The sequence below is a fragment of the Danio aesculapii genome, chromosome 10 (genome assembly GCF_903798145.1).
Source record: "Danio aesculapii chromosome 10, fDanAes4.1, whole genome shotgun sequence".
Lineage (NCBI taxonomy): Eukaryota > Metazoa > Chordata > Actinopteri > Cypriniformes > Danionidae > Danio > Danio aesculapii.
Window position 1 is genome coordinate 44,245,722 of NC_079444.1, and position 26,976 is coordinate 44,272,697.

General features: G+C 36.8%; 1 protein-coding gene across 1 annotated transcript in view; it reads left to right on the plus strand.

The window, feature by feature from the left end:
* The window catches only part of grk3 (G protein-coupled receptor kinase 3), a 149,137-nt gene that overhangs the window by 23,091 nt on the left and 99,070 nt on the right, over positions 1-26,976 (plus strand). Inside the window, exon 2 of the mRNA XM_056466378.1 lies at positions 5,289-5,365. Within this exon, the coding sequence (XP_056322353.1) occupies positions 5,289-5,365 (77 nt within the window). The remainder of the gene's footprint in view (positions 1-5,288; positions 5,366-26,976) is intronic.

Genomic DNA, 26,976 nt, shown 5'->3' on the forward strand with positions numbered 1-26,976 from the left:
CTAGGACCAGCTACTGCGAAGGCACGGTCACCTCTGCATTTCAGCCTCGACTTAGGGATGCATGACAGTCTTAGGTTAGATGACCGAAGAGACTGACCAGGCTGATGCTCAATTAACAGTTCTGACAGATTAGAAGGTGCCATGCCATTTAGAGATTTAAAAACCAAGAGAAGCATTTTAAAAGTAACTCAATAGTGCACAGGCAGCCAGTGTAGTGAGTGTAAAACTGGGGTAATGTGGTCATGTTTCTTGGTACCTGTTAAAAGGCTTGCAGCAGCATTTTGAATTAATTGTAACCAGGATAAGGTGTTCTGACTAATCCCAAAGTATAATGAGTTACAGTAGTCCAATCTAGTGGGAATAAAAGCTCGGATTATTTTTTATAATATAAGATAAAATAGATTTGACATATTTAGCATTTTTCCAGGATTTTGATTAGTAGAAAGTTCAAAAGAGCAGCATTTATTTGCATCATCCTTTAATGTCAGTTTTGATAAGTGTAATGCTTCTTCCCTGAATAAAAGCATTCATGTCTTATTGACCACAAGCGTTTTCTTTTAAAATAGCATTCTGACATTTCCACTAATGCAAATCAAGCTCAGTCATTGAAGAGACATCAATTGATTCGTTGGTACAGACAATTTGTTTTGATTCGTTTAAATGAATCAACTTTCCAACATAATGTCCTTACAAAGCTAAACACCCACATATAAAGGTCACACTGTAGAGTGAGGTTCCATTAGTTAATGTAACTTAATTCTATTTACTAACATGATCATACAATACTACTCAAACAGCATTAATTAATCATAGTTCAACATTTATTAATGCATTCATATAATTAATGACAAGTTTAGTAACACTTTAAGTAGCAATTCTCACTATTACCTAGTGTCTTATTATCTAATTAAGATATTCTGTCATCCTTTACTTCTTCCAAACCTGTTTGAGTTTCTTCTGTTAAACACAAAAGATGTTTTGAAGAAAGCTGGAAACCAATGACTTCCATATTATCCACATATCTTTGTTTTCCCAGTGTAGATGGTTACAGGTTTTCAGCTTTTTTTAAAATAAGGTCTTTTTTGTTTTGTTTTTGTTTTTTGCAGAAGAAAGAAAATAAAGGTTTATTTCTACCTGAGGATATGTAAATAGTGAGTGTTTTCATTTTTGGCTGAGCTATACCTTTAATAGGGAGAATGGTACTGTAAAATAAAGAGTTACCACATGTTTGCTTGTCTCTATTATTAGTTAATGCACTGAGTGAACCAGAACTAACAATTAATGGCTATTTTCATTATATTAAAGGAATAGTTCAGCCAAAAGTGAAAATGTACTCATTATTTACTGATCCTCAAGTGGTTCAGAGCCTTCGTTGTTGCTTTTATTCTGATAAACACAAAAGAAGATAAAGAATGCCGAGAAGTTGTAACCATTGACTTGCATTGTAGGAGAAAACTAATATTATAAAAGTCAATGGTTAAAGTTTTTCATGTTCAACAAAAGGAAGAAACTCATAAAGGTTTGAAACCAGTAAAAGGGAAGTGAATGATGACAGAATTCAGTGAACTATCCCTTTAACAACGATGAATAAATACTGTGCATTGTTTGTTACTAAATACATGAACTAGCATTACATGAACTAGTGGAACATTGCATTGTTATTGCGTTGTTATTCAAAAAATATAAATCTGGGCTCGAAATTGTGACCGCTTTGCTCGCATATGCGCTCAATTTTATCTATGCAACGTCAAAATATATTTGGGAGTGCATAAATTATTGCTGTGTGATCAGTTTTACTGCAAAATGTTCACCGCATGCATCTTTACATCAAAAAACGCCAAACGCAGCGCTCAGGAATAGTTTTAAAGAGGACATGTCAACTTGCTGCAGTAAACACGTTTTAAGCCATTTCTGAGCGCTGCGTTCGGGGTTTTTAGATGCATAATGCGTGAATGTCTCCTAAATCTGCGTATGCGGTGAACATTATGCTGTGAAAGCTGGTCGCACTGCAAGAATTTTATGCACTCGCACAAAAGCTCCCAGATATATTTTGAGGTCGCATAGATAAAACTTAGGACAAAAATGCGACCAAAACTGGTGCGCTTACATTAGGAGTTAGGAGCACTGGTGCTACCAAGAAAAAAGGTGAATTTCAAGCCCTGGAAATGTATAGATGTTTGTGCTGGGCAAAAATTTATTGCGATAACCGCATTAAAAATATTTTGAAATGATATATATGTGTGTACTGTGTATATTTATTATTTGTGTGTGTGTGTGTGTATATATATATATATATATATATATATATATATATATATATATATAATATTATTATTATTATTAGTTTATTTATTTATTTATTTTTATTATTAGTTTTTTTTGGGGGGGGTTTTCACCTTTGTTAGACAGGACAGTAGAGAGCATTGACAGGAAAGCATGGGGAGCAGAGAGAGGGGAAGGAACAACATAGGACTGCGAGGCGGAATCGAACTCGGGTTGCCGTGAGCACTGGAGTGCATGTGTCGACTATATATATATATATATATATATATATATATATATATATATATATATATATATATATATATATAGTCGACACATGCCACTGGCGACCCGAGTTCGATTCCGCCTCGCAGTCCTATGTTGTTCCTTCCCCTCTCTCTGCATATATATATGTGTATGTGTGTGTATATATATATATAAACACACACACACACACGAATGCATGCATATTTTTTGAGAATGTTCTTCTTTCTTAAATATTTTTGTTATATTATGTTTATATATAAAATATGTATGCATTTGATACGAATTATGTATTAATAACAAATTTGTTATATATATATATATATATATATATATATATATATATATATATATATATATATATATATATGATGCACACACATAGTATGTCAAAACAAACTTTTATATTGGATGTGGTTAATCTTTGCCACTAATAAAAATAAACATGCAATATACACACAACCCTGTTTGTAATAGCAGTCCTGATTTCAGCCCTGTCCATTGGCCGTAACATGTCAGGTCATTCTCGGCAGGAGTGTCTGGTCCAGGACTGCAGCAGCATGTTTGGGGAACCGCTATCTCTCCTGACCTGCGCTGACTCTGTAGGGCTGTGCATGGGTGATAATGAGCCCTCGGAGGGGGTGCTAATTGATTCAGTCTCCCAAACTTGCCGCTCATTAACACCCTCTCCCAGGGCAGCGGCAGTGCCTCCTTTGGGAAGCGGCGGGCGGAGAATTGAGCAGGTGCTTATGGAGAGACAGAAACTAAGGCCGGGATTGAGGTGGAAGAGCAGCAGGGGAGGTAGCGTGTGTGCATCCGTCCTGCCACAGCATTTTCACCCTTTGTCCTGCTGTACGTCACGTATAGAAAAAGTAACATGCATTTTCATCAGTCTGTTGGTTTTAATCCTTGTGTTAAGAAAACATGCATGCATACTTTACCCTTTTTACGGCATAGTTGAAAAGCGCTTGATGAGAGGATACAGCACACCTCATGCAAATACACAACTGGCATTTATTATTGTTATTAATATTATTAGGAGTGCAAAACACTACAAAGGTAAACACTGTGTGTATAATAATGTGTATAAACATCAGTGTTCATCAGAATAATATTGTAAGTATTTCAAGTATTTAGAAGTAAAAGTATTAAATTATTTAGCATTTATAGTCATAATAATAATAATAATAATAATAGTTTGTGATGATGAATGTAATAGTCTGTGATGATTGATGGCAACAGTGATATCAATATTAATGAACATGACAATGATGATATTATATAACTAACAATAATGATGATGTAATGCAATGGGGAGGGGGGAAAAGCATGCATGCCCAACATATTCCACATCTATCCTATCTTCTGTGTCAGTGATCATGTTTCTCTCTTTTTTTTACCCCTTCCCCTGTCCCCTTCCTTCTCCCCTTTCCTTTCTTTTTCCTCCAATTTTACAAAATCCTGTCCAGTGGTTAAAAAAGAAAATGTGGAGCGTGTGATTCCTGTCAGAAAACAAGTGTGTCACTGCTTCAGATAATTCAGTGTGAAATCTATCTAACAATGCACTATAAAGGGAACATACAAGGGAACTTTTAGTAGAGACCGGACTTGAACTGTTTTCTGCATGTCTGCTGTCCTTGATTTATTTCTGAGTGACATTGAATTTAAATGACATGTAAAATAAAGATGTTATGCTGTGTTGTGATCTGATGGTGTTTTCTGAAAGGCAGAATACCAGATGTTTCAGCAAGTTAGATAAAGGTTATATGAGATTTTCAGGTTATGTTTTAGTAATGGTATAACGTCCCTCACAATTACCAGAAAGTTGCAATCGACGTCATTCACACAGAAACCCATACAGGATATATATAGCGTGTAAATCTACAGGATATATAGCATCTTTTGCACAACAAAAACAGCAATGGAGTACATAAAGCAGATTCTGTTCTCTCTTTATTCTCTGTAAACCAATCAGCATTCTGCAGTGAGTCTAGCTCCACTATTTTGGTACCGTACTTTTGTTCTAGACACCCTTACGAAAGTGGTAGATTACAGTACACTATTTAGATACTTCTGACGGTGGAAATGAATGCATATGGTAGGGTTGTCATGATACTGGAATTCGATACCAATCAGTACTGAAATTTCGAAAACATCCATTTCCGGCTAACATTTGAGCACTGTTGAGCATGTTCCTAAACAGCGCTGATTTCCATTGTGTTCAGGTGCTCAACAGAAATGACTGTGAGGGTCATCAGGTTATCCGTCCCCCTCACTTTTAGAGACAGACCATTTAGAAACAGGTGATTAATAATTATATGAACATATGATCTCATACAACCCCTCCACCCCCCACTTTTAAAATGTCCACTACGCCCCTGAGCTGATAAACGAGCGATCCGCTGATGAATCGACTGATCTTCAAAGCTTTAAAACGCTCCAGTGTCCATGTATCTGTGGTTACACTCAGTAAACAGCGGTGAGTTTGCTGAACTGATGACTTACACAGCCAATCACAGTCACTTCTGTTGAGCATGTGAACACAATGGCCAATCAGCGCTGTTTAAGAATGCGCTTGAATGTTAGCGGGAAATAGACATTATTAAAATTTCAATACTGATTGGTATCGAACTCCAATATCGTGACAACACTAGCATACGATACTGTACAGCCACTCCATGAAAACAAGTGATTTGCTGGTGTGTTAGATGTAAAGTTTTGAACTAAATTCATATCTTTGTTTGTTTCCCATTTCTCTGCAGTATTCGAAGTGTCATGCAGAAGTATCTGGAGGAAAGGGATGAACTGGCATTTGACAAAATCTTCAACCAGAAGATCGGTAAGCTTTCTCAATGTTCCATTTTGCTTGGGTTGTCAAAATGACAAATTCTAGTTACATTTGACAGTAAAATTCCATTCGTTAATGCATCTCGTAATAATGAGCCGTGCACTGCTTACGGATGGAGGGCATGTCGGAAGCTTCACACTGATGCAATCATCATAGTGATGACAGCCAATCACATGCAACTTTAACCGCGACACAAATAAGGCACAGAAGTAGTACTAGTAGTGTATAAAGGTGTATATGTAAAGATTTAGATAAAGCACTAGGTGAATACCAACTTTAGGAGCTTACTGTGCTTATTAGTATTTGTTTACAATAATTTGTTGTTTACATCTCTTCATATCAGATCCTCGAATAATGTTAAAGATCCCATGAAGTTAGAATACAGATGTTAGTAGTAAGGAAATCTGTAAGCTAGGCTGCGTCTGAAAGTGCCTACTACACAGTAGTTACTGCATTTGAATTTAAGTACTTTCTATACAGTATGAATGTAACTGACCTACTACATCCGCCATTTTATCATCATCATCACGTGACCTACCCGCATCAGTTGCGTCGCTTCACTCCCATTCATGAATTCTGTTGCGGTGCATCATGGGATAGCGTAGCGTCCATCCGATGCACACTTCAGAATATCACCGGAAGTAGTTGGGTGGTACTTCATAGTGTTTTTCCAATACTGTGAATTCGGACATACTACTTGGCTCTTTAGCGTACCATATAGTAGGGAAGTATGCGATTTTGGACGCAGCTCTTGTGTGCTCCAAAACAGTGACACAATTTGCATTTAGATATAAACATCCAAATCTTCCAGCTTGTCTCTTCCGCATAAATGCATAAACAATTTGACATCACCCTATGCTTGAGTTTCTCATCAAATCTTCTGACCAATCAAATGCTGTCTAGTATCTGACTTGCCCCACCCCTTTTTCTCATTTGTTTTTCATTTGATGTGCTTGAGCTCAATCACTCACTGGCAGTGCTGTGTGAAAAACAAAATACTATTGGCTGTTTATAACAAGGGGGAGGAGCTACTCTGTCCCGCCCTGTCTTCATGATTCAATATAGTTTGCATCAAACATTGAATAAAAAATGCTAATTTCAAAGCAGTTCATGGATCTTTTAACGTTGTAGTATGAAAAGTAACATTATTAAAAGGACAATTTACCCCAAAATAAACACTATGTAACTATTTATTCACCCCCCAAAACTTATTTTTTTCTGTTGAACCGAAAAGAAAACATTTTGAAGAATGTCAGAGGCCAATAGCAAAGACTGGAATACACAAGTTGTGTCACTCGTATAGTTTTGAATGAGGAAAAGTGTAATAGTCAATATGGTAAAGTACACCTACTAGTACATGAGCCAATCATCAATCACTATAGAATGACTTTCCCTGGGGGACTTGTGTTTTTACGACAGTTTGGTGGTCAACAAACACACTGAAATCTCAGCGACTACTTGCTTCACAGACATAAGAAGTATATCCACATAAAGCTCGACATCTGTGCTTTTAAATGAACCAAGTGCACTTGACAACAAAGGTTTTCTGGTTTTGTAATCTGTATGAAACGAACGTGAGGTACAGTCCGTCCTGTTAAACGCACATCACATGACAGCAACTATTTAAACGCCCACAAACAAGTAAACAAAAGAGTCGCTGTCATTTCTGGAGGAGATTCACCATCAAGACCGAGTTGTGGATTACTTTAGAAGAACAGCACATTCTGACGAAGCATAATCCAGAGGATGATCATGTGTAACACAGTCATAAATGAGGTCGGTGTCGTGATCTCGTTCATTTCGAGTGTGTATGCGCATCAGCTTGGGCACCTAAAAAAAGCTGATTTTGTTTTTGATTCAAACGTTTAGAAACTAAACTTATGGGACAGATTCCAAATATGTAATGTAATCATAAGCTTGACAAACACTTTTGGAGAATTTGATGCTTCTCCATTCAGACAGAATGCCAGAGCATACTGACGAGAGGTGTTTCAAAGATGGCCACAGAGTGAAATGACTTGCCTTAAAGGGGCTTTGCCAATAGCCATTGACTTCCATAGTAGGAAAACAATGTTATGAATGTCAGAAGCTATCCAGCATTCTTCAAAATATCTTCTTTTGTGTTCAACAGAAGAAAGAAACTCAAACAGGTTTGGAACAAGTGTAGGATGTGTAAATGATGACGTTGTGTAAATGAAGTTGTAAGTGTAATTGAACTTTAAGACCTACATCTTTAAGACCTAATTGGTTATTTCATATTTCAAACAAATGCATCCTTAAAGTGTCAAAGAAATCCCTCATATCAGCGTTTAAGTTTTGGAAATGGGCCATTATTGAGGATTCAAACAGAGTAATTCTTCAAAGAAGCGTCTAGACCCTTGAGGAGGACATTTTAATCAGCATGAAGTTAAATAAGGATCTTGTTCTTCCTTTTTTCTTATCGGTCTAGTCAAAGACCGCTCTTTGTTCTTTGTAATGGCTGGCTTTTGTATCTGCTTCTCTCTCAGTCACCTGAACAGTTCAACTCTTTGTCAGACTGTGTGTTGGACAAATGTACTGCTGTTGTGGTGCCCAAATTACCTCAAGCACCAAAGTTTCCCCTTCACGTTCTCCACTTTTGGAGAAAGGCGTTTGCGGTAATCTGTGAGCTGTGGAGGCACCATGGGAATGCGGCAGACAGACCCAGATTTTGATTAACTTTAATTTTTACTTACTTCTGTGTCTGAAGTCCCAAGTGAGCATCTGCTTCTGTGCTTTTTCTCTCTCTCTCTCTCTTATGATCAACCTTATTTCACTTACATCGCCTCCATGCACAAATGCACAATGTTGATGGCGCTATATTATATTATGGGATTCGTTTCACCTCGTATTCATTCATGGATTCATTTTCCTTCGGCTTAGGCCCTGTTTGAACTAATACGCCGCTAATAACTAATAAACGCCATTTCAGAATGAAAACGATCCACGTCCACACTGGCGTTTCACCTTGTGTTTCTGGAAAGATCTCCGTCCACACTACACCGCTGAAAACGCACGTCACGTGACCACACACACTCTGGCAAGGGCTGAAAGCTGCTTCAGTGTATTCTCGCGTCTGAGGTAGTCAGCGGGAGCTCTGAGCACATCTGCCCGACTCACGAATCTCCCGCTGGATCTCATCTCTCTGTAGTTGTTAAATATAATTGATCTTGTATAGACTTATGAATCTATTACTTGTTCTCAGGTAAAGCTTTTTTTATCTGAACGCAAAGATAAGTGAATAGGCTATTAATTTATGTAACCACGTACACTTGCGCACAACTGACCGGTCGCTTTAACTTTAATTCCTATATTGTATAAACTTATAGTACTTTATACTTCATAATTAGATAGCTTAGTGATTATTATATTCAGCATAAGAGGCATCTACTTCGTATTTCACCATGCATTTCCTCTGATAATCTTTATTGTGTGCATATAGCCTGATATTAAGCACATATTGCCAAAACAACACAGTGAGCCTAATGTGTCATATATTGCAATGAAAATGAAAGGAGGCTGTTATTAGGCTCTGTTTTGTTATAAATATGCAGTAAACATCACGGTCAAATAAATATGTACATGATGCCTTAACGTTTTGGTGTCTGTTATGTTTAAGTGTTAATATAAAAATGTCAATTTAATTATGTCATGTTTGCGTTTTATTATTTAGAAATGTATTTATTAAAAGTACACGTTACATTTGAAGATTTACCCCACGTGTTCTTGGGAGTCTGAACTTACAAGGAAAGGATGCAAGTCTAAACTTTGAGTAGGCTACTCTATATTGAGGAAAAGCCCCTATCAGGTAGCTCGAATGTTGGCAGCCACTCTCAGTTTTCAGACGTCTCCGTGTTCCTCCATCCACACTGAAACGCAGCAGCAGCAGCGCTTTAAAACCAAAACAGCCACTTCAGCTTTTGCAAATTGCTTCTTGTTCGGGGTTTCAGAACTTTGGTGTGGTGTGGATGAAAGGTGTAATCGGCGCAAATATTATGTGTTTTAAAACTAAAATGTATTGGTGTAAATAGGGCTTTAGTCTCTGATTTATCAGTGGTCCCCACAGCAGAATTAACCACCAACTATTCCGACATATGTTCTACACAGCGGATGCCCTTCCAGCCACAACCCAGTACTGGAAATATCACCTAGTATTTTAAGTAACATAATATGAAACGTTAAGCAGGTTTTTAAAAGTTTAAGAGGTGATTAGTTTTATTTTAGAAAATTTAAGTAATTGAAAAGAGAGTAATTTTTAAAATAAGATTCTTTATTGGTGATGCTGACTTGTAAGTCCTGATGAGCTACATTGGCTTTCTTCTCTATAATTAATTTAATTTAATAGATTTTTCTTGTGCTTTCTTGTAAGAATTATATGTATTATCGGTGTATTTTATTGGGTCTATTACTTTTGTTCTAGTTGATAATCTTGTTGATGTTGTTAAGCGAATAGCAATAAAATATTTGATATACTGTAGTATAAAATGTATGTATGTATATCATGGTTTCCACTACATTCATTCTTCCATGGTGGGGCGCCACGCCAAATTTCATCCCGCCACGGCTACATTACAGCTTCTCATTCAAAACATTTTTTTTTTTTAATAGCGGGTGATAATCACACCAAAACGTATTTAAAGGTAAGTGAATTATAACAGCGCAAACTTTTCTGTAATGGCAGTAGTGCTGTGTGTCATTTGTTTAACCCTTTAAGGTTACGTACTGACTTACTGACTGGTGCATGATGCTTGAGGCCAGCAAACACGACGTATAGCCGTTTCACTTTACATCAGGACGCATTAATATCGCTCTGTAGATCTATTGGAGACATTCATAAATATACCTAGCAAATCTAATAAATGCTGGAGACATACTCGTTACATAATCGCACTTTAGCAGCGTTTATTTGAGAGCGCACAAGATCTGCGCGCTCTTGAAGCGGCTTATATTTAAGGGGGCGTGCCAGAAGTTTTGTGCACGAGCAGAGGAAATTGGCGCGCAAGCAAAGAGTTTCGCATGCTCGTAGGCTATTACATAAATGCGATCTCGACTTCTAATACTGCGCTCACGACATTTGTCATTGAAATACATATAGGTATATGTATATGTACCTTATAAATACAGTATGTGACTCTTTCAACATCATTTGGAGGTGTCCATGTCGCTGAGCAATGTATGTGAAACAATGAAAAGACTCGTGCTGCCGCCTTTGCTTCTCTCCTGAACTTATGATTGGCAGAATGGTAGAAATGCTGGATTAAGATCGTCTAGGGGGTCGAATCGAGATCGTAATCTTTTTTCGATTAATCGTGCAGCTCTATGCGACTAGGAATACAATTTCACTAAATTTGTTGAATAACTATTTGGAAAGAAGTTATAATTTTAGATTGATTGGGATGATTGTGTAGGGGAGTGCAGATGTAAAAATTAAAAGAAACAATCTACAAGCATAGATAGGTTCAATAAAGGAAAAGATACCAATGAAATAAACAGTGTTTTATTGTTTTCAGAGTAGTCGATCTGTATTCAGGTATACAGTAATTGAATAATCAAATTTAAAATCATAATCTTCATACTGTTTAATTAACAACTCAATAAAATTATTTGTTATTAATTATTTGTTATTAATTTGTTATTAATAAATTATTTGTTATTAATTTAAGTTACAAACGGTACAATTTCTTATGCCTGAATGCTTTTAAAACCCTCACACAGTCTCAGGCCTAAAAACACAGCCAAATGATCAATTGTAATCCAGACTCAACATTGCGTATACTGACGATGTGACTATTGCGAAGGATTACATTGCGATATCGATGCTGATATGATATATTGTGCATATAAATATGTTTTTATAAAAAATTCAAATCTGTAAAACATGCATATATTATAATAAATATGCAAATTAAAGCTAATAAATGAACAGTTACTAAACCAGCCTGATAAGATGTAAACAACAACAATTTAAATGTAGTAATGAAGCAGTAGACTCTTGTGCACTGAACTATCGACATCACCTCTTTAAAGAGACTATAATAATGTCTTTTATTGATCTGTGGATGTATGGGTGATGTAGGATTAGATAGTGAAGGAAAATCAGGTGACGAGTCCGGTGTGCTGGTGAACTCTGTGCATAAAAACAGTACTGTTTGAAAAGCATCCCAGAATGCAGCTCTTTCAGTCAATGAGTGGTTTTAAAATAGCAATAATAAATAGAGACTGTGTCCAAACCTCAGACTGCGAGTGTTTATGTGTTCTTATTGAGAATGTTTCAGACTTGTAATAAAAGTGTTACTATAGTATATGATGAGTCACGATCACAAACTGTTATTTATGTGGATATAAACAACTGGCCTACTCGAGTGGGAAACCTGTCCGTGATCTTAACAGGGAAATTAAAGCACTACATTGCAAGCGGATCTGTCAGAGTTAAACAACAAGCCCAAATGCATTACTCAACTAAAAGCAGGATTTTCACTAATGCAAATATGGGAAGTAGCTTGCAAATGTTCCAGGCCTCTCTGAAGAGACGTGTGAAGCAGGAAAGCAGAGTTTGCTGTGGAGCCGCTAGCTTGCCATGCTGAATTTGAATGACAAATGTCTGGTTTTTGCATCTGACCAGGGGAAGGAGATAATGACTCAGGGGATGGTTGCATAATCAGATGCTTCCCTTCTGTCTTTGTCTTTTAACCCTCGTTGCTGTGGCATTTCATGTTTATTCGATGAACCGTGTAATGTTGCGTGATGTAACGATATACATTACCTTTGGGCTTTTTTTAAAGACGCTGCGTTGAGTTGTCATGCATTTAGCTGTTGAATGTTGCCTTTGTTTTATCTTAAAGGATTGGTTCACTTCTAGAATGAAGATTTCTGAATTATTTTCCCACCTCCTTGTCATCCAAGATGTTAGTTTCTTCTTAAGTTAAAAGGACATTGAAGGTTTTTAAAGCAATTGCAGGATGTTTTTCTGTATACTGGACTTCGGTAGTGGCTTGAACTTCTGTATTGAAGATTTCGTGGAGCCTCAGAAACACTAAATGATAAATACAGGATTATTTCTGCTGTTCAGTACAGTGCAGTTTGATTTAGTACAGGCCACTGTGTTTGCACAGCTAATAATACCTAGCCTAGAGCACAAAATACTTTTAAGTTAGCCTAGAGCGCTATCTGCTGTTAAAAACTAGCATTGTCTGCCGTTAAAATCAAGCCTAGAGCACCATCTACTGTTAAAAACTAGCCTAGAGTATCATTGGCTGTTAAAAACGAGTCAAGAGCACAATCTGTTATTAAAAAATTATCCTAGAGCACCATCTGCTGTTAAAAACTAGCATTGTCTGCCGTTAAAATCAAGCCTAGAGCACCATCTACTGTTAAAAACTAGCCTAGAGTATCATTGGCTGTTGAAAACGAGTCAAGAGCACAATCTGTTATTAAAAAATTATCCTAGAGCACCATCTGCTGTTAAAAACTAGCATTGGAGTATCATCTGTTTTTAAAAACTAGTCTAGAACGCAATCTGTAGTTAAAAATCTGCATAGAGCGCCATCTGCTGTTAAAAACTAGCATGGTCTGCTGTTAAAAACCATCCTTTAGCACCATCTACTGTTGAAAACTTGCCTAGAGCATCATCGGTTGTTAAAACCTAGTCTAGAGCGCAATCTGTTATTAAAAATTGGCATAGAATGCCATCTGCTCTTAAAAACTAGTATTATCTGCTGATTGGGAAAAACTAACCTATGGCGCCATCTGCTGTTAAAAACTAGTATTATCTGTCGATCGGAAAAACTAACCTAGGGCGCCATCTGCTGTTAAAAACTAGTATTATCTGCCGATTGGAAAAACTAACCTAGGGCTCCATCTGCTGTTATAGTATTATCTGCCGATTGGAAAAACTAGCCTAGGGCGCCATCTACTGTTAAAAACTAGCCTAGTGTATCATTGGTTTTTGAACTAATCTAGAGCACAATCTGCTGTTAAAAACTAGCCTTGAGCTCCATCTGCTGATAACAATTAACATTGACTGCCGTTAAAATCTAGCCTAGAGCACCATCTAGTGCTAAAAACTGGCCTAGAGTATCATCGGTTATTAAACTACTCTAGAGCGCAATCTGTAGTTAAAATTTGCATAGAGCGCCATCTGCTGTTAAAAACTAGCATTTTCTGCCATTAAAAATTATCCTATAGCATCTTCTACTGTTAAAAACTTGCTTAGAGTATCATCGGTTGTTGAAAACTAGCCTAGAGCACTATCTGCTGGTAAACACTAGCCTAGAGCACCATCTGATGATGAAAACTAGCCTAGAGCACTATCTGCTGGTAAACACTAGCCTAGAGCGCCATCTACTGTTAATTATTAGCTTGGAGTGCCATTTGTTGTTAAACTAGTCTAAAGCACAATCTGTTATTAAAAATTAGCCTAGAGTGTCATTAAAACAAGCCTAGAGTGTAGTCTACTATTAAAAACTAGCTTAGTGCGTCATCTGCTGTTAAACTCTAGCCTAGAGCGCCATCTGCTGTTAAACTCTAGCCTAGAGGGCCGTCTGCTGTTAAACTCTAGCCTAGAGTGCAGTCGGCTGTTAAAAACTACTGATGTCTGTCGTTAAATACGAGCCTAGAGCGCCATCTGCTGTTAAACTCTAGCCTAGAGGGCCGTCTGCTGTTAAACTCTAGCCTAGAGTGCAGTCGGCTGTTAAAACTAATGATGTCTGTCGTTAAATACGAGCCTAGAGCGCCATCTGCTGTTAAACTCTAGCCTAGAGGGCCGTCTGCTGTTAAATTCTAGCCTAGAGCGCAGTCGGCTGTTAAAAACTACTGATGTCTGTCGTTAAATACGAGCCTAGAGCGCCATCTGCTGTTAAAAACTACTGACGTCTGCAGTTGAAAACAACCCTAGAGCACCGTCTTCTGTTAAAAATATTCTAGAGCACCGTCTTTTAATAAAGAATAGACCAAATATTTTTGTTATTAATATTTTGTTATAAAACAATTAAACATTTATTTTTATGATTGTTTTTTCACATAATTTCTTAAATAAAACCGCAAAATGCACCTACTGTACCTGGAAAATAAGCTATTGTTTTATTGGTGTATGTGTATTTAATAATGTGAACCTCTATTCTTTATCATTTAAAAAATATCAAAGATTTATCTTGGCTTACTTTGGCCTAAATGTCTTTTTTTATTGTTTGGCATATTGTTACTGTTAAAATAGGGGAAATAGTAGGCTGTAGTGCTCAGACAACTTGCAGAGTATTAAAGCTACCATCATGAATATTTAATTATCATGAAAACTGATCCATTTTGCAATATCGCCCACCCCTAGTGTGAGTTAATTCATCATCAGCCAAAAGTAATCCTTTAATGTCCATCAAATGTCGACTTTGGATTGTTTGTAGTGTTTATTTCCTGCAGAATCCCCCTCTGTGAAGACCCTACAGTCTCTGTGATCCGCCTAGTCATCGGAGACCTAATAGGGAGCAACAAGTGGCTTTTACCATTAAAATTGCATGAGAAATTAATAGAAATGAATTTTGCTCAGCGGGAGCAGACGCAGAGAACAACACGCGGATGAAAAGCTCAGGCTCAGGGGTGTCTGTCGGCCCAGAATGACAGGAAAATGCCGTCCTCCATCATTGATGTAATTTGGCTTGACAGTCGCAGCCACTGAGATGTTTACGTGGTAAAAAGCAGCGCTTGATGTCGGACTTTATTGGCAGCAGAACTCGATTTACTGGAACATCTGGAATAGTCTAGGTAATGCTGTCTATACATGTTATAATATGAGGAGCGTCTCTAAATATTGAACGATGGAGCAGAGGGCTTTGTTTAGCCAAGTTTGAGATGTTTATTTCTCTTCACAGTCCACACGTCAGGTTTGAGGTGTTGTGCTGAAGTTTAATAGGTAGTTTGAGATGGTTTCGAGTGTGGAGTCTTAATTCATCCTTTCATAAATTGGGACATTAACAGGTATCAGGTCAGAGAAGAAAGGCTTAAATTCATTTTAAAATGGATTGAATTTTGCATGTACTACACCACGGGTGTCCAAAGTCGGTCCTGTAGGGCCAGTGTCCTGCATAGTTTAGCTCCAACTATCTTCAACACACCCATGGAAGATTCTAGTATACCTAGAAAGAGCTTGATTAGCTGGTTCAGGTGTGTTTAATTGGGGTTGGAACTAAAATATGCTGGACACCGGCCTTCCAGGACCGACTTTGGAGACCCCTGTACTACACTGTAAAAACCAACAGTCAACTTTATCAAATGAAATGAGTGTAGTTAACTCAAAATTTACTGAAAGTTAATTCTACTCATTTGAAAAGAGTTTTGAACTCAGTGTTGAAGGTAATGAGTTAATTAAATACCTCATTACTTCAGCTTAAATGGAGTGAGTTCACAGTACTCGTATAGATTAGTTTTTTAATTCGAATTGTTTGTAGCAATCGGTTTTCTCAAACGGTTTGAGTTACCTTTACTTATAGAGTTTTACAGTACTCAGTTGATTTGAGTTCTTTTCATTTATTGGGTTTTACTGTGCTCAAATTGCTTCATTTACTCAAATGGAGTAAATTCACAGTACTCATTAGTATTAGTTTTTGAACTTAAATGGTTTGTTGCAAACGGTTTCCTCAAACGGGTTGAGTTACCTTAACTTTTTGGGTTTACAGTGTACAAATGAATGAATATCTTTCAGTTTTTTTGTCTAATTTTCAAATACAAATACGTATTTAGTCTTTAAAAATAAGTTAATTAAAATGCAAAATGTTAATAGATCTTGGTTAGTAGTGCTCATTTTTTATTTTATTTAATTTTTTTTAAACTTCCCAATGTCCCAAACCAATCGCAGAACTCAGGGGACCAGAGTGAGTGCTCAGACTTGGCCACCCCTGGTCTTAGTCGTGCTTATTTTGATCAACATGCATAGATTTGCTTCACATAGTATTTCAGTTAAAGAAACTTTAAGGATCGATCTTCAGTTTGGACCTAAAATTTGCTTTACTTGTTCTCAAAAAGGATTTAAAACAGTCTAGTGCTAAAAAATGTCTACAAAATGTTGTTGATTTTGATATTAGTTATCTAAGGCTAGTCTGGAAATTACAAATTTTGACTGCTTATTGTATCAGGGAATCTGCGGGGTCTTAAAATCTAAATTTGAGGCCTTAAAAAGTCTTAAATTCACTGAAATATTGTGTTGTGTGTCTTAAATCATTTGAAACAGGTCTTAATTTTCCTTTGTCCATGTAAAGCTACCCAGTTGGACCAACAACTGGGACTTTTTGACAAGTTTATTTATTAACTCTATTTCTATTTCTAAACACATGGTTTAATTATCGTCCTTACAGTAACATTTGTTTTTAATGTTTTATCTGGGCCATTAGTAAGAATCTTTAGCATTTAGCCTTGTTTAAGTCTGACATTTCATTCATAATGGTCTTAAAGTTCTTAAAGGGTGATTTCACACTAGCACATTTGGTCAGCACCCGTGTTCGTTTGACGTCCGAGTACGGTACGTTTAGCTAGTGTGAATGTGTCTTCTGAACTCACTGCACCTACTAACCGTACCTGAGTCGGCCTGAAAGAGGTGGTCTGGGGTACGGTTCAGGCAAACTCTAGTCCGGTTCGCTGGTATGAATGTAATCGTGCCAAATAACGGAAGTGAACCGGCAACAGTACAACAAACTATCGTTTTCATAATCTTCATTCATGTCTTTATATCATGCGCTGTACCTTGGTGACAAGTGGGACTGAGCCAGGGCAAATACAGTAATGGTGTCGGCTTGTCTCCTCCAAAAACAGTTTCTGCAGACATCGCGTGATGTTCTGAACATATATAATATTTTTGCGACTGACAGATTGAGCTGCTTTCTGTAGGTCCAAAACCAAAAGAATCAGTAAAAGCAGAACAACCGTGATGTGTGGACGTCTTTCCAGTTTGGTGCTTTGCTTTCATGTCTGTCACCTGGCAACAGCTGTACACACAAACAGCAGCTCGATGATGCAAGTGTACCGGGGTTCAGAAGGAAAAAAGACAGTGTGAACACAAACCAGACGAGAAGGTGGCAAGGGGGGACAATCGAACTTGGGTATGGTCCAGGCAAGTGTGAAAGCACCCAAAGTCTTAAATTTGACTTGATGAAACCTGTAGAAACTCAGTTGTATGTATTTGATATGTAGAGAATTGAAATAGTATATTACACTGTGAAAAATGCTGGGTTCCACACAACCACATAAAGGAATTAAATTAAGGTATTAGTTTTAACCAATTTAAGTGGATTGCCAGGGTAATAGTGTGGGGGATATTGTCTTTGCACACTTTGGGTCCATTAGTACCAATTGAGCATGGTGTCAACGCCACAGCCTACCTGAGTATTGTTCTGACCATGTCCGTCCCTTTATGAGCACAGTGTCTCCATCCTCTGATGGCTACTTCCAGCAGGATAACGCACCATGTCATAAAGCGTCAATCATCTCAGACTGATTTCTTGAACATGACAATGAGTTCACTGTACTCAAATGGCCTCCACAGTCACCAGAGCTCAATCCAATAGAGCACCTTTGGGATGTGGGGGAACGGGAGATTGGCATCATGGATGTGCAGCCGACAAATCTGCAGCAACTGTGTGATGCTATCATGTCAATATGGAGCAAAATCTCTGAGGAATATTTCCAGTAGCTTGTTGACAGTTGTGAAGGCAAAAGGGGGTCCAACTCTGTTCTAGTAAGGTGTACCTAATAAAGTGGCCGGTTGGGTGTATGTAAACTATAGATTAATTGAAGTTGTAGAAACAAATTACTGTGAAATTATGTTTATAAGAGATTTTTGTCCTAATTTCACCAGGCATTTGAAGCTTTAAAACAGTTAACAGTGCTGATCAACCAGACCAATAACTCTCCGATGCAATGGCAGAAAAGGCTTCACGCTCTTTCTCTGATTGTGCCAGACAAGCGGAGCGTTTCACGTTGTTCTTTCTCTACGGTCACAGGTTGAACCAACGCCATTTCATATCCCCGTTCTCAAACTCCTGCACGCCCCAAAGATCCTGCATGCTCTGCAGATCGATAAACCTGTTGCCTTGATGCTTTTTATTTAAGTCTTTGTCCTGTCTAGAAAGTCATGACTGGCTTTAATAAATAACGGCGGGTGGCTCACGGCGAAGCCGAACAGCCTGGTTAGCACAACGCCATTGGAGCTTGTGTGCATGTATCGGTGCAGAAACATGACAGTTGGACAGGCAGTTTTGGGTTGGTAATGATGTCTCTCCATCCCCCTCTCCGTGACACATGATTTATTGGACTGTGATACAGAGATGCTGCACTGCAGTGCCACTCGCTCTCATTTGCACTTTTCTTCTCCTGCTGCTCTTTTACTTGTTAGCATCTTTCTGTTTGTGGCTGGTGTGACACACATTTTATTTTGGCATGTGGAATTTTTGGAGCAAGGTTCTGAACCCTGGACAAAAATAAATGCTATGTTTGTGGTTGTATTGTGCCACTACTGGCAAATTAAAGGGACAGTTCACCCAAAAATGAACATTTGCTCACTTTATTGACTTCCTTTCTTCTATAGAACACTAAACCAAATATTATGTTGGAAAATTGTAGGTATATTTCCATCCAAAGATGCACATTAGTCTTATGCGCAAAACTGAAGTATTGCATAAAACATTTGCAAATAAAGCAGCTTTTCTGCTTTCAGATAGGTCAAAGAGTTATAATAAACTGTTGGCAAATTTCAGTCAAAGAAGTGTAAAGATTAGTGTACCTTGTAAAATTAGTAACTAAATAATTTTGACTACGGTCTGTCTTTAAAAACTGAAAGAGTACTGCTGACCATACTAACTGACTTTGCCACCTGAAGAAACATAAAGAAAGTCAAATCTGTAGAGACAGGACAATCAACACCAACTGGAGACGCGTCATTTTTAAAAGGAGACGAGCGGCAAATCCAGATTTCACCATTTCCAGATGCGAAAAGCTCTCAGGTAAAATGTTCCTTACAAACGTATTTCTGTTGCATGTCGCGTGCACTGTAGTCCACACTTGAGTCCAGCTGCGCTCTCATAGCGGCGAAATGAAAACAAAACACTGACGACCCGTGTCTCCAAATTCTTGTTCTTCCACTTGTTTTGGCAACACAACGTGGCGTCTCTCTGCCGTCAGAACACTGTAACAGGTAAAAACAGTCTTCGAAGCTGTCATGCATATTAATGAAGTTGCGTCTCATTCACAATAGAGTGTGCTGATTGGTTTAAACCAAGTCTTTCCCATGAATTAATGCTGCACGCTCAGAGACGTCACGATGCACTCGCAGGTACAAACATCCACTCTGCACACTGTAATACACGCACGAATCTAATCGCCGTGACGCAAACATTTGTTTTAAACCAGTAGAACGAATTTGCTCAAAAAACAACCTATTTTCACATTTTAGTGAAATCGAAGTGTCCTAATAGTGTTTTTAGCAGCGTGGGACACATATATGACTGTCAACAGCTCAAAACATGTGCTTTGGTGTTTCGTGACCCCTAAAGAAAAAACTCTTAATTTTGGCTTACTACTACTGACAGTAAAAACTAAATATTTTTACTTAATTTTTATATATTTGGTCTAGAAATTAGTCAAAACTAATTTAAAAAAGGTGATTATTCAATTTTTGTACCTGATTACTGCAAGTCTCCACAGAAAACCATCAAATAGAGCTATTCAAATTCTTGTGAAACTGTATTCAGATTGTAATGTTTATCCCAGAAAAATAAAGTATCGCAATATCAGATTTTTCCAAAATCGTGTAGGCCTAGTGTATATAGTGCAGAGAGTGACATTCATTCATTCATTTTCCTTCGGCTTAGTCTCGTTATTCATCAGAGGTCGCCACAGCGGAATGAACCGCCAACTTATCCAGCAAATGTTTTATGTTTAGTGCGGATGCACTTCCAGCTGCCTATTACTTGGAAACACCCATACACACTCATACACTACGGCCAATTTAGGTAATCAATTCCCCTATAGCGCATGTGTTTGGACTGTGGGGGAAACCAAAGCACCCGGAGGAAACCCACACCAACACTGGGAGAACATGCAAACTCCACACAGAAACACCTACTGACCCAGCCGAGGCTCGAACCAGCGACCTTGCTGTGAGGTGACAGTGCTAACCACTGAGCCACCGTGCTGCCTCAAAGCTACAATGACCAATTTTTTTTGTTGTTGTCCTGTTTGCACATTGTCAGCTCCTGGTCACTGTAATCTTCAGATGTATGGGAAAGAGTGGCTTGAACTACCGTTGCGCAATATTGCGATTAATATGCATTATTGATTAACTCAGAAAAATATCTATGACCTGTTTATTTTAGAATAGTTAGTGTTGATCATATCTTAAATAATTGATTATTTTTCTAAACTGCTTATGAAATAGCATTGTGCAAGTTGGTTATTTTGTAAGAGATGTTGTTATTGCAACACTCATCAACATTACGATATAACTAACTTGCATATGTGATTTTTATCAATTAAAAAATAATTGTTGTGATCATACTAATATAAACAGGTAATGGATATTAAACTGAGCTAATTTATAAAAAATGATGTCGAGGTGCACACATTATGACTTTAAAACACCACAAATGACTGAAAACCCCCCTTTTCCAGTTTTGTCTCTTAGCATTAGTGCTTATTTTCAGCTCTAAGTTCAGGGATGAAGATAGTAAAGGCCTCATCTGATTGGTCAGATTTGATAAACAATCTATGCATGCAGCACAGAAATGCTCGGCACATCAAGCTAATTTAATTTTTTCCACTTACCTACGACATTAATATTGCACACTCTTACATCTCGATAATGATAATTCTTTGATCTTTTGTGCAGCCCTAGTTTGAACATTCTACCAAACGTCTCCTTTTATGTATTTGGGATAAAAGACAAGCAAGAGTGATTTCTGGCAAGATAGCCATTTCTGGCTGGACTAATCCTTTAAACCACTCTTCACATCATTTCACATGAAACTAATGAATAATTAATGTGAGTTCTGAAGTATTGTTAGTACAGTTACGCCTCTCGTTTACTCCCATCATTCCCAAACAGACAAAAATACCACAGATTGCTGCATGTGAGGCAGTGGGCTTGTTTATAATACACAAACTCTCTTTGAAAATGGCCGACTTTAAATTAATAATGAATGATGTTGAATTTATTCAGGCAAAGGTGTTGTACAATTTGCAGTGGCAGGCCCTAGACTTTACAACAGTCTGCCATAATATATTACGAAGGCCCAAACACATACTGTTTTGAAGCCCAGCTGAAAGATCTTTATAGTCTGGTGTTTAATCATGGGAGAGCTGTTATTTTGTCTTGTCTTATTTTATTTCATCATATTATATTTCATGGTTCATATTTGTTTTCAATATTATTTAGATTTTATGAAACTCATAACTGTACAGCATTAAAAATCTTAATATATTGATACTGAAATGTATAAAAGTTACACTTGCTTATGCTTAGTATTGATACTGGCTTTGCTCTGTTGCTTTCTCTCTTCTCACCAGCAGGGAGATAAAACAATTAATGGAACCTTTTCATAAGGTATTATAATCTTAAATCCTTGAAAGCCTTCAATATTTAGATTTTTAAATAAACGTATACACATTTATATGTGTTTGTGTATGTATTATATCATCTTTGCATTAAATTACAAAAAATTAATTAGAGCTTGTGTGAGGTGTGTGTAGTGCAGAGTGTATGGGCGCAGAACAGTAAATCTGACATGATTCTCTCTTCTGGCTGCCGTTATCAGTCAGTCTCACTATTGTTTTCCTTTTCTGAAAGTCTTGATAACATCAGCGTGGAGTTTTTCTCTCATTATTTCAGCTAAGTATTGTATACACACATCCACTTTTTATTCGGTATAACTTTTCTTTAAATACAACTGACAATTAAAAAATTATAATTGTGAGGTAACTAAATTATATATATATATATATATATTTACATATATCATGGTTTCCGCTACATTCATTTGGCGCCACACCAAAATTCATCCCGCCACGGCTACATTAAAGCATCTCATTCAAAACATTCTGTCGTTTTTTAAATAGCGGGTGATAATCGCTCCAAATATTAATCAGCGAGGTCAGACTTTCTCATACAGAGCCTCATTTTAGTTGTCAAGTTCTGTAAAAGTCTATCTGTTAAATTATTCTCTCTATTAAAAAACATTGGCTAAAATTTTGCATTATAGGCTCACATTATAACAGATGAAGCGAGACTGCAGTCACATCATGAAGCAGATCAATGTCCATCTTTCTTTTGAGGTGTCAATGCAGAACTGAACAAAACAATAGGCCTAATACAACATATTATAAGATTAAAATATGGAAAAATGATGAGATGGTAATTTCTGTCAATTTTCCTAACAGATAAACAGCACTCTGTAATGTTTCAGCATGCTTTCACTTTCATATTTGACGTCCTGCCCTACTCATCATTCTCTCTTCATATAGCAGTATATATGGCTATTATATAATCATAATACACTCTGATATAGTCGGGCTCGTCAGTTCATTTGATCATTTTGCTTTCTCAATACAATCGATCCGCTCAATAGTTTATTTCAATCGAGCTGAGACCACCTCATTCAGGCGATCTCAGTCCGATTGTTTTGGCGCGGATCCGAGCGTGATTGCAGGATTCACATATGCCAAACAAACCACGTTAACTGGGCAAACGAGACCGGTTCCGAAAGCACCCTATTTGCATGCAATTGACAAACAGTCGCAGCCAAATTAAACTTTAGTGACAAGGCAGCACTGGCTCGATCGGACCAGTAACTATCCTGTCCTGAGCGTCTTTGCACACTGGCCCTGGGCCATCGTGCAGTCCTATTGTCGAGCCCTGATAACTATGATGACTTCTGCTGCAAAAAACTCGCACATGTGAAAAGAGTCTATTAATAATATTATGATTTTAACACATTTTTAAATCAGAAAATAAGATGACATTGCACAACTGTTTTATTTATTTATTTGTTATTTATTGCCTTTTGGACTGCTGACGCATATGGTATAAGCATTAGGATTTATTGATGTTTTTGCCTTTTTAATTAACTTGCATACTTTTATACAGAATTTGTTCCACCCGGTATTAAAAAATGGTATTGAAAACTGAAAGAGATGGTAACATGTCAATGGAAAAAATAACGTAAGAAATAAATACATAATTTTTGATGGAGTTTGGGGATTTTTAATGTTGTTTCTAAAAGGTGGTGGATTTGGAAATGATTTACTAGATGATCAATAAAAGAGGTGATATTGTATTCTGATGTAAAATACTGTAAAGCCTTTTGTTTTGTTTGTTCGTTTGTTTGTTGGTTTGTTAAATCTGATGTACATACATATTTTTCAAGGTATCGTACACTCTCAGAAATAAAGGGACAAGGGCTGTCACTGGGCCAGTATCTTTTATTCATATTTGTACCTGAAGAGTCCATATTGGTACCCCTAAGGTACATTTTAGGTCCATTTGGGTACTGATATGTACCTTTGAGGTACCATGAAGGACTCTTAGGTACAAATGTATACCTTTTGAAAAGGTACTGCCCCAGTGACAGCTCTCGTACCTTTATTTCTGAGAGTGTATCAAAGTTGGAAATTCCAGTATCGCAACACCTAATAAAGAAAGAGTAGTGTGAGCATTCTACTAAACTTCTCAGAACAGTCGATAATGCCACAGATATCTGCGATTACTTGTTTATGATGCGCATCTCCAAAAAATCTCTTTAAAATTGTCTGACTGTAAATAATAGCTGTAAAAGTTGTAAATAAAAGGCTGTAAAACAGTTTTTTTTTTTTAATAGCCGGTTGTAATCGCACCAAAACGTATAAAAATGAAAGTGAATTATAACAGCAAACTTTTCTGTAATTGTAGTAGTGCTGTGCGATATTTGTTTAACCCTTTAAGGTGACACACTGACTGACTGACTGACTGACTGACTGACTGACTGACTGACTGACTGACAGGGCTGTGCGATTCATTGAGGCCAGCAAACAGGACGTAGCTTTCATGTATGATGAACAGTTTCCATAATTATACTTTATTTACAGATAAAGGTCTGTGGTTCTGCACACTATGACTTCATCTTGATGGAGTTTATAGCCGTTTCACTTGACTTCAGGACGCATTAATGCCGTTCTGTAGGTCTATTGGAGACATTCATGAATATTGAATAGTATAAATAGTATTTTAAAAACAGATCTAATACATGTTGGAGCCATACTTCTTATATAAACACACTAAATCACACTTCAGCAGCGTTTATTTGAGCGCACAAGAAAATCTGCGCTTGAGTAGCTTATATTTGAGGGTGTGCAAGAAGTTTTGTGCATGAATGGAGGAAATCGGCGCTCAAACAAAGATATTTGCATGCTCATATTACATAAATACGATCTGGACTTGTAATACTGCGCTCACGACATTTGTCATTGAAATAACACCATATGTAGTTGGTAAATCTGTGTAAAAGGCCTGCCACCACAGCTGGAATCAATCCTAGAGGAAACACTGTGTAGTTGTATGGAAAAGAGCTGTTTGAACATTCTACTAATCTTCTCAAAACATGCAATAGCTGCGATGGCGCTGCTGTGAGTCAGTAAAGTTGTTTATGATATACAAGCAGATGAGCGGTCTGTTCATTTCCTGGCCCACCCGTCTTCCAAAACCATCAGTGTTTATGCAGACCCGCCTCCCTCTTTATCGTCAGTAATCTCAGCAGCGGAAATCGTCATAGTTGGTAAACTCAGAGCGCAGTGAATGGGAGAGGACAACAAGTATGTATATTTTTACAGTCTTATTAGCTGAAATAATGACAGAAAAACACGATGGTGTTATCAAGACTTTCAGAAAGAGGAAAACAATAGTGTGAGACTTCACTAATGTCCGATTTACTATCCTGCCCCATTGACGCTGCATTACACACACCTCACACACAAGTGCTCATTCATTTTTTGTCATGTAATGCAATTAAAGATGATATAATACATATATAAATATATATAAATATTCATACGATTTAAAAAAAAATCTAAATATTAAAAAATGTCCATGAATTATGATGCTGATGAGCGTTAAACACATCATAACAGTCTTGTGGAAAGGGTCCACGTCTTCAGGATGACAGAGCGCAGCAGCACACATTGTAAAGAGCATCTCTGTCTTTATTCTGCGTGAGCTTTAATGCTCGAGGGAGGCGTTCACGGTTCTTCCGAACACTGCGATCTGTTGTTATGATGTTATCCGTCTCTCTGCCCTCCTCCTGCTTTCTTCATTTGAGTTCTGTCTTTCCTCCCCTCCTCCTTCTGGATCATTCACATCTCTCTCTCTCTCTCTCAAATTCAAATTAGCTTTATTGGCATGACTTGCACAGTATTGCCAAAGCAATTATACAATGCATAAAATAAAACAAGAATAGATATCTAAAATAGTTATTAATGTAAATTAATATAAACGTACAACATATAATTACATGTATATTAAATATAAAGTAGAAAAATAAGTCAATTAGATAAAAATTCTGATAACTATTAAAAGTATTTAGTATTTAGCATCAAAAATAATAATAATAATAATAAAAAATAATAATAAATATATATCTATATATATATATATATATATATATATACAGACAGACAGACAGACAGACAGACAGACAGACAGACAGACAGACAGACAGACAGACAGACAGACAGACAGACAGACAGACAGACAGACAGACAGATAGATAGATAGATAGATAGATAGATTGATATGATATGATAATCATAATAATAAATAAAAATGTCTTTGTCTCTAATTCAAATGAGCTTTATTTGCATGACCTGCACAGTATTTCTTAAGCACTTATATAAAAATAAAGCAAGAATAGATCTTAAGTTTTTAATATTAATAATTTTTTTAATTAATATTTTTTTAAGTTTTTAATGTATATTACATATTATTACATGTATATTATATATAAAGTAAAAAAACAAGTAAATTACATTATATTCAAATAAAATGATAATTTCACTAAAAAAGTATTTAGTATTTAGCATCTGAAATAATAAATAAATATATAAATAAAATTGCTAATAATAAATAATCATCTCTTTCTCTCTCATTCAAGTTAGCTTTATTGGCATGACTTGGAGAGTATTGCCAAAGCAATTATATTATACATAAAAATAATACAAGAATAGACCTGTGAAATAATTAATGTATATCACATAAACAATTACATATAATTACATGTACACTGAAAAAAATGTTCATTGGATTTACTAATTGTTTTAAGCTAAATGGTTGTAAACAATTTATATCAGCTGAATGTAAAGAAATTAAATGTAGTAATGTTCAGCTTAGTTTGATTGTTTAACTTCGGCATATGTTCATTGTTTGCAACCCAACCACTTACCTTAAAGAATGTATTGCCTGACATATATAACAATGAATAAAGTAATGATTTGACATGTTTACATGAAAAATTAAGAACAAACCAATCTGAACTTAGATAAATACACACACAAACAAGAACAAGATTAGTGGGATGTAAAATAAATAA